This window comes from Silene latifolia, chromosome 11 (genome assembly GCF_048544455.1).
Source record: "Silene latifolia isolate original U9 population chromosome 11, ASM4854445v1, whole genome shotgun sequence".
In the NCBI taxonomy this organism is placed as follows: Eukaryota; Viridiplantae; Streptophyta; class Magnoliopsida; order Caryophyllales; family Caryophyllaceae; genus Silene; species Silene latifolia.
Window position 1 is genome coordinate 146784165 of NC_133536.1, and position 9245 is coordinate 146793409.

The window sequence follows — 9245 nt, forward strand, 5'->3', positions numbered from 1 at the left end:
AAAGTGATATTCTACGGTGTACCCTGAGTTTTTGGGTTTTCTATGTTGAACCCCTGCTTTTTTTTTTTAATTCTAAATTGTACCCCTAAACTTCTTACTTATTTCTTCCTCATAACCTCGTTTAACTCTCCATTAACTTTATCACTATCAAACGACCGTATTTTGACCTTATTCTGACTTATTAACGTTGTATCAACACTCTATATGAGAAACATCACAAATCAATTTTAATAAGCACCAACTACTATTAAAATATCTGTTATGATTCATGACATGATAATGGAGATTTTTTGAACTTTTAGTTATTTTTGTGTACTATTTCTTAGGTTAATGAGTAATTCAAAGAACTAATAAGTAAATTAGTAGGTTATAGAATAAATGGGATGATAAATAGACAATTTAATATAAGTCATTTAAGAACTTAAGTTCGGAATGATAACAAATAAGGTCATGGTATAGACTAATGTATAAGTTTAAAGGTACACCATAGAATATAAAAAAAAAAGGGCTACAACGTAGAAAATCAAAAACCACGAGGGTATACCATAGAATATCCCAACAAAAGAAACTGTGTAAACTAACAGTTCTATGTCAACAAAGCATTCATTTGTATACCGCCCAAACCATGTCTCTTGCAAGACTGTTGTACGGAATACAACCGATCATAATAGTAGTTTGTATAATAAATGAGGAACATAAGCCAAAGGTCGTTGTACGCCATACAACATCTTATACGACTTTCTGCAGCTCAAATTTTACCTTACTTTTAATTAAGCAGCTACTCGGGTTTTTGGTACAAATGTCAAGTCTTTAAAATGTTGTAAATCAATTTCCAGCAGCATTACACACATAAGTATGCTTTATTTCAACTGGTTGTTAACCAAAATTCTAATAACAACTCTTGATGAAAGTTCATGCATTAACCTTTGGTGCCCAACCTGAACATACATATTCCTTTGCTGCTTTGGTCTTCTCAAAGGACTCGAGTGCGAAGAGCGTCTGCACAATAACTAATGTCAAATTTTTGAAACCGAAAATTACGGAGTGTTTTTTTTTTGAACGAAATAAGAAACAGAAAGAAACAAACCAAAATAATTTGCTTCTTGTTATATAAAACCGTCTTTGTCCCAGTGACAAAATCATCCTTTTAAGTTAGATCACTTAGACAATAGCTTAACCATGAATGTATGTTTCTATTTATGACAAAGGTTTTGTTACATAGAAAGAAAGCAAAGACGCAAACTTAAAGATCGAAAGTTGATGACGTCATTTCCAGATAGGATTCTACAAAAATGAAGCACAAATTGGTCTAATGAACGATTAAAAAGAGAATGATACCACTATACTATACCCCACTAAAGTAATATGACAGGCCCGCAACTTTTGAGTTTTGAAGAACTTTACGCAAGACACCAGTAAATTAATTTTGATAAAATAAATTACAGAGGTATGAAAATTCGCTAAGTTGTCCAATTGCAAAACAGAACAAAGAAAAACCTACGAGGAAAGTCTCATGGGAAGGGAATGAGTACTTCAAATAGCAGGTAAACTAAACAAATATGGTTTCCTATCGATGAACCAAAAGGTTACCGACAGAACATTGCAGTGGGAGTGTCTATTGGCAAGAGGCTTCAGGACTTTCCAGTGGACCGTGAGAAAGTCAAATACCACCTATTATAGAACATACCTTGTCGGAATAACTAAGCTGAAACTAAACAAGCAGAAAAGGTGTGGTAAATACAGGGAGCAACTAAACTTTGAAAAAGACAAAAGGCACATTTCAGTCTTTTATAATCACAAGTCAAAACGCTGTTGAATAGGTATTATCACTCTGGTTATTTGCAAGGTTTAATTACCTATTAACTTTGATCCGAAGTAATCTAAACAATTCGCCTTATTTACCAAAACCCGTGGCCTGTTATTATGTAGCTATACGGCTATACCCATGGCATTATAGTCCAAAGGATTCTAAAGCATAAATATGACACAAAACGAGACTCTGGTTGAAGGTTAAAAAAGATATCTAATCATAGCACCATGGCACCCCATCCCATGAAGAAGATCATGAAGAAAATGAAATTCACAAGGTTACTGAACTAAAATCTCGGATAGTGATAGGACAAATTAAGTATAACTCAATAAATATCAGTACCACAGAGCATACATATAAAGAACATCATGATCTCACCTTCATATAGTTATGCAAATGGGTCAAATTCTCTGGAACAGACCAACCCTTAAAATGGTCAAGAGCTACTTGGAGATGGTACAGCTTCGGTGCTAAACTCAAGTCAACTGCAGTTATGTTTTCTCCACAAACATACGGCCCCTATAAAATTACACGATGTGAATATAAAACGAGGGCAGCTCAGATTCTGAAGGTAAAAGAAAAAGGGAAAACCGTCATAAAGACGAGAAATATTGATAAAAAAAATGGAAATGCCAAATTACATACATGTGAATTGAGATGCTCATCGAGTGCCTTCAACTCATCAAGAAGAGTTTGCTCAGTCCCATCATTGGCATCTTTGCTCTTCAGGAAATTGACAAAAGCTGAAAAGATTTTAGATCCCCTGTTTGAAGCAATTAGAAAACACGCACCAAATTAAGGTCAAGGAAACAAATGCACATAAGCTTTATTTAAACTATTTGATCATTAAAACATGTGAGCACGGCAGTTTTATATCAGTTGCATACACCGTTACACAGAGGCTAGATAAAACAAAAGGCGTCAATGGGAAGAATAGTCATACTTGTGTATATTTTATTACCAGCATACAGCCCATCGAAACAAATAAGCAAATCGACAACCAATTTGATCCACAAACAATTATGCAGTTGAAGTTACATATCTTCCATGGGAAACAAAGCCGAGCTAGGTAACAATCTAATGCTTAAGAGCAGGATGCTATTACAAAGAAAAAAAAAAGGCATGCAACAATATAAATTTTCAAAACTGTAACTTTTCTAATTCATCGTAAATCTTTAAATAAAAGACAGTGTATCAGCTTTCAGCAGGAAATATGTACAGTACAACTGAGGCGGTATAAGCCCAAATCCAAGTATTTAATGGTTTAAGCACAATGCCCAAAAAAACAAATTAAGCTAGGTCCCAAATCTTTGCATGATAGAAAAAGAAACTGTATAAGAAAGCAATTGAACAAATTACCATTGCTACTCTCCAAATACTGAATAATTGTTCGTTCAGTAGATCTCAAACTTTAGTGAAGGATAAACTCATAAGATAATCATGAATTTTTAAGATGTAACTGTCTTGTTTTAAGAAAAAGCATTGTTATAAAAGGAACAAGCTATCAAAAATTTATATTTAAAAATATACATATACAGGTATATCTTAAGAATTGATAGCACGGAGCATGCTCAATGATCAAACTGTCTCACAGGAAAGGTTATACCATTATATAGTTGGAGTTTTAGTTGAACGACAACCAACAAGAACTTCATCTCTATCTTTACTAACACCACATCACCTAATTACATTAAACACCAAGAGTATACTAATTCAGTCTAGAAGCTTTCACACAACCAAAGACCGTCTAATGTAAGAACCAAATCTGACTTGGATGCAAGTTCACTTCATGCAAAAACAAAAATGAATGGAAATGGGAATGTTACACGGAGGAGAAGTCAGGGTTAGGCGCAAGAGAAGGGTCGGGGTATTTCTCCTCAAGAAGACCAACAATGACATCAGAATCAGGAATCCACTTGTCATCGAACTTGACTACTGGCACTTTCCCTTCTGGATTTGCATCCAAAAACCTAAACACCATATGAATATCAAACAAATAAAAGCAGGGTTTCTTGTTTGAAAAATAAAGTAGAAAATTTGTACACTCTAGGAATAAATAAAATGTTAAGTTTGAAAAATGATACCATGTGGGCTTGTCATTAACATCAATAAGGTGCATTTGGTAGGGAATTTTCTTCTCTTCCAAAGTCAGAAGCACCCTTTGAGTAAATGGACCTAACAAATTCATTATTATCCATGAATTATCTCACTATTGTAACCAAATTCATTACTCCCTCCGTCCCGTCATTTGTTTGCCAAAACCAAAAGAAAGAAAAGGGGCTCAATTATTAGATGATAAGTGGACCAACTTTGAGTGTGGAGGATTAAACTGCCTATCAAAGGCATTCCTAAATTGGAAAAGTAAACAATTGATTGAGACATCTCAATGGAATAGTTAAACAAATGACCTGGACGGCGGAAGTATTATTAATAAAGCAAATGATTTAAGCATCATAACCCAGAAATGATATCATTATTATTGTAAAAAAGAGTGGCATGAATTCAACAATTGATGGTGAAATTATGAAACCCCAAAAACCATAAATACAATTATACAACAGACGATGATTTGATTACAACTACTACTACACAATTGAATTATCAGTAACTATATATTCAACCAAAAAACTACAATAAAATAGCATGAAAACAGAAATTGATTGATACCCAAAAATCGAGGTATTAAAATTAAGAAAATGAGAAAGAATATTGAAAAGGCATACAATCACCAAGAACATGAGGTGCACCGTTAGCGGCTTTGACGCAAACTTCGACAGACATATTGTACACTTTCCCTGTTTCAGAATTGAGAGTTGGAGATTTGAGAGTGAGGGAAGGATAAAGGATGCGTAGAAAAGGCTCGAATATTTGCACGTAACGCTACTACAAGACACAAACAATCGCCTTTCCCTATTCAGGAGTCAAGTCAGGAGTCAGGATTCTAGAGGAACCTACTCGACATATGGTGGAGAACGTACATATTTGTGTTGGTCGCAACCCTTGATCAGACTATTTTATAGGTCAAACTTTATTCGAAAAATGCACGCGGTGTGCTCTTTGATGTTTTGCCCGAAATACTCAATTTTTTGATCCGGAAAACATTAAGAGGATATAACTCGTGTTTACGAGCTCAGAAAGTGGCGAATTTTTTTTTCAAATTGATTATCTTTTCAAGAACTACAACTTGAAAAAACAAATTGTCGAGTTTGGAATTCGTGACCAAGAGATATGGTCACTCAAAGTTTGTTCGGTTAAAAAAACTTTGACGTACAAAAACTCCAAGCCACGGGATCCAAATACGACAATTTTTTTTTTCAAATCGTAGATCTCGGAAAGATAATCGGTTTGAAAAAAAAAATTATCACTTTCTGAACTCGTAGACACGAGTTATACCCTCTTAAAGTTTTCCGGAACAAAAAATTGGGTATTTCGAGCAAAAATCGTAACTTCAAGGGCACCACGTGCATTTTCCTAACTTTATTTTCAAATCCAACATTTTTTTCTTTTTCTGCAGTTACGGTCAAATATAAAATATAAAATTTTAAATAAAATTCTCAATTTGGGTAGGATTGAACTCATGTTCATCCTGAATTAATTTCAGCTCATTTCTTTTTTTTTGAAGGAAAAAATCAATTCATTAATAAATCGCCAAACGGCACTTACAAGAGATAGGTATAATCGAAAACAACAAATCTAATAGAAGCCAAAGGACAAACTCCTCTCGTAAAACTAAGGATCTCAAAAAATGATATGACAATTCTGCTCGTCCTTATATCGCTCTCTTCATGTAGCTTTTAAGGGGATCCTTCGTTTGATTCATTGATGGAGAAAATTTACCTTTTATCAGCACCATAGATCGTCGGCGAATAACGCGTATCAATTGTAGAGTCGTATGACAAATCATGAACAAATCTCTCTTATCTATATTTCCAATAAAACAAAACCCTAGAATTATATAAAGGACAGAAAAAACTCCGAAATTGGAGACAGACAAACGGATCTCACCAAAAGGGAGACTTTTATTAATGGATTCATAAATTTTCATACTAATAATTGATAAATAAAACTTTTATGGGGCTTACCATCGATTAATGGTCGACGAAAGCCCCGAATCTGATTGTTGGAGGCTAAGGTTTTTAGAGAGAAAAAAGGGGTGAGAGAAAAAAAAAAAAGTGAGTATCTTATATTTTAATTTTACCTTACTTTGCAATTTCAGCTCATTTCAGTTGAGTTTAGTTTAGCTCTATTTCAATTTAGTTCATCTCATCTTTTCACAAAATTCCAAAACTAAAAAACATTATCAAGTACGAAAAAGTCAAACAATGGTCCATATAGGAAAAAGATATTCCCACAATAAAAAAACGTTATCAAGTCGCCCTGTCACATGACGATATTTGAAAATTGGCATATCCGTTTTTGGAGGACATGAGTAGTGTAAAAGTCATCTTACCTAATATTAGCGGCCTAAACAAAGTCGTCATAAGAAATGGCGACTTTTGCCAAGTTAGGTTCATAAAATTGCGATCACACGTAGACCCATTTACGACAAATATTTGAAAAATTAACTCACTTCAACAATCTATCTATCTATATTATTGAAGGAAATTTTTTTCGAGCGATTATAGAGAGTCCAACCTATACGAATGACTTATTATAATACCATGGTTTTCTGAAGTCCTGTTACTCGGCCGAATAGGGCTAACTCAGCCGAGTAATATGTCGTGTGTTTTCTGGTCAGGCTACTGTTCAGGAAAACTCGGCCGAGTATAGTAATACTCGGCCGAGTAAGGGGTACTCGGCCGAGTACTCTTAGTACTCATCCGAGTATCCGGTCTGGCGTGAATTATTTACGCTGTTTGGTTAAGGATGATTAAAGTTATAAATCGTGTTTAACAGTTTTACTTTTCATTTTTACCAAAACTTAAATCACTTCCACGTTCTCTAATAATCCCTAATCACTCCCAAGACCTTTGATCGTTCGTGAATCTTTGCTCATCTCTCTCGCGTCAGTTGCGTCGGTAAGTCACTAGTCTTATGTCTTTTGTTAGATTTGTCTTTTAGGGTTTTACCCTAGTATTGGAATTGAGGAAAAAGGGTGATTGCATGTTGTGATTAGATTGTTGTGATTGTTGTTAGGTGAAGGATTTGTAGAAGAGTGTTTCTATCTTCCGCTGTAGACTCGTATTTGGATCAGTGCTAAGGTAGGGTTTCCCTACTCGGTTGTCTGATTAATTGATTTAAGATGATTATGATTGTATTGGCATGATTAGTACCGTTGTAGGCTTATCTTTCTTGATTGTTGGAATTGTGGTGGAGGGACTATGCTGGTGAGGTGCGTCCTCGGCTGAGTGGAGTCATTTTCGGGAATGGCTTCACGCCCTTGATTCGTCCTTTGTGGTTCTCGTCACAAAGGGAGATGTGCACATTAATGGACATGGGTTTGTTACTCGTTGCGATAAGCGGGGCTTAGGTGCGCAAGGCTGCGGTCCCCCACTGGCGGAATGGATTATCTATTGCGGCAGTAATCTGGCAAGACTACACACTTAAGTGTGTAGTCGGATATGAGGCATTATTGGAGTTGGCAATTGGTTGTATAGTTGTTCCTGTGATCGTTTCTTATATATTGCTTATCTCAATTGTTCAATGAACTAACCCTGTTGTTGTTTTGTAAAACTGTGGTGATCCATTCGGGGATGGTGAGCAGATTACGATAGGTGATGGTTGTCTTTAGCTGCGGGGACGAGGATGGGATGTCATCGCTTTGAGTGTAGCTTCCGCTGTTACGAGTTTAGATGTTTTGGATTTCGATGTATCGAGATTATACACTTTTTTTGGTATTTCTTTGAGACGTTGTAAACATTAAAATTTATAATTTAATAAATGTTTCTGAATGGTTACTTTTGATATACTAACCTCGGGCAACCGAGATGGTAGCAGCTCCACATGTTAGGGTGGTCCTTGGTAAGACACCTTGGTATGTGGGGGTGTTACAAAGTGGTATCAGATCGGCGATTTTGGAACCTAAAACCATTGAACCAAATGAGCATAGGGAGTCTAATTAAAATGAACCCGGGGTAGGAGTTGTTTGGAGCTACCGCAAAGACTTGAGAGACGTCCTGAATTCGCATTGAGGCCCTTACAACTTTGAGCCGGTCAACATGGGGATGTCATGGCAGACGTCCTGAAGTCGCATTGAGGCCCTTATAACTTTGGAATCGTTGTGTATTGATGTGATGTGTGTTGTATCTATACATGAGTGGTCCGGTTCAAACTTCGTCGTCAAAAGCTACCAACCAAAACAATATTTATAACTTTACAAACTACTCTTATTAAAGAGGCAAGTAAAGGTCAGATCCCAAGGGACGGGTATTGATGTAGGATTTTCAATTGAAAATGGTTGTGTCTTAGGGTGTCACAATTTGGGTTGAGATAGGAGATCAACTAAACTAATCAACAATATAAAAGCAAGGTAATAAAAACAAGCAAGGTGATTAAAATGAGATGTAAACAATTGATTAAAAGCACTAGGGTGTCATGGGTTCATAGGGGATTCATGGGAGTTGATCATACAAACATGTTCGCTACTAGATGCAAGCACTTATTGTTGTGATGGGATCGAGTTGGTGTATAAGCTTACAATCCCTAAGAAGGTTTGGGTCCAGGTGCCGAATCGATTAGATTGTACAACACCTACAAGCCGACTTAGTCCTTCCTATCCAACTATATGCATGGTCAAATGAGACTCGAGTTGGTGTATAAGCTTACAAATCTCATTGAAAAGATAGATGATGGGTAAAAAATGCAAGGATTCATAGGCTCGCATTTCATCAAACATAACATGTGCATAAGTTGAAATCACAACAAGCAAGCAATTTAATTATGAAAACATATTAGATTAAGCATGAATCAATCCCCATGTTGGTTTCCCCCAATTCCCCATTAACTCTAGTTAAGGAAACTACTCACTCATTATCAAGTTCAACATGCTAACAAGGTTGTCAATCATACTAACAAGGCAAAACATGATGAACAAATGAAAATGATTAACAATAATTAACAAGGTTAAGAGAGAATTATACCTATGAAGATGATTCCAAATAATAAAGCAAAGAATAATAGAAGTACTTGATGATTGATGGAAGGTTGTCAATCCTCCAAATAAACCCAAATAATCTTCTAATTACCCAAAATAAATGAAGAACAATAGAGAAATTAAGGAAAGATTAAGTATTGAGATTTGTATTAAGACTAGATTAAAAGTTGATTATAAGATTAAGGAATGATTAGAACTTGATTAAGAAAGTATTAAGAGAGCATGCTAATCTAAGTAGTATAATGGGGTGTTTATACTAAAGATTAGGTACAAGGATTAGGGTTACTAAGGGCTTAAATGACTATTAAGTCCTTAAGAAAGGTTGAGGAAATGCTCCTCTCG

The 9245-nt window shown here is 35.5% G+C and overlaps 1 protein-coding gene across 2 annotated transcripts; it reads right to left on the reverse strand.

Annotated features, from left to right (window-relative positions):
- Positions 1-738: 738 nt before the first annotated feature.
- LOC141611947 (glutathione S-transferase DHAR2-like) lies at positions 739-4799 on the reverse strand. 2 transcript variants are annotated; one of them, XM_074430610.1, is made up of 6 exons: positions 4540-4799; positions 3895-3985; positions 3637-3780; positions 2456-2573; positions 2189-2329; positions 739-999 (listed from the first exon to the last, which is right to left on the reverse strand). In XM_074430610.1, the coding sequence occupies exons 1-6, from the start codon at positions 4589-4591 to the stop codon at positions 913-915; spliced, it is 633 nt and encodes a 210-aa protein (XP_074286711.1). In that variant the 5' UTR covers positions 4592-4799; the 3' UTR covers positions 739-912. The 2 variants fall into 2 exon arrangements, with proteins under 2 accessions (XP_074286711.1, XP_074286710.1); XM_074430609.1 differs by having other exon boundaries at positions 4534-4798.
- Positions 4800-9245: the final 4446 nt, after the last annotated feature.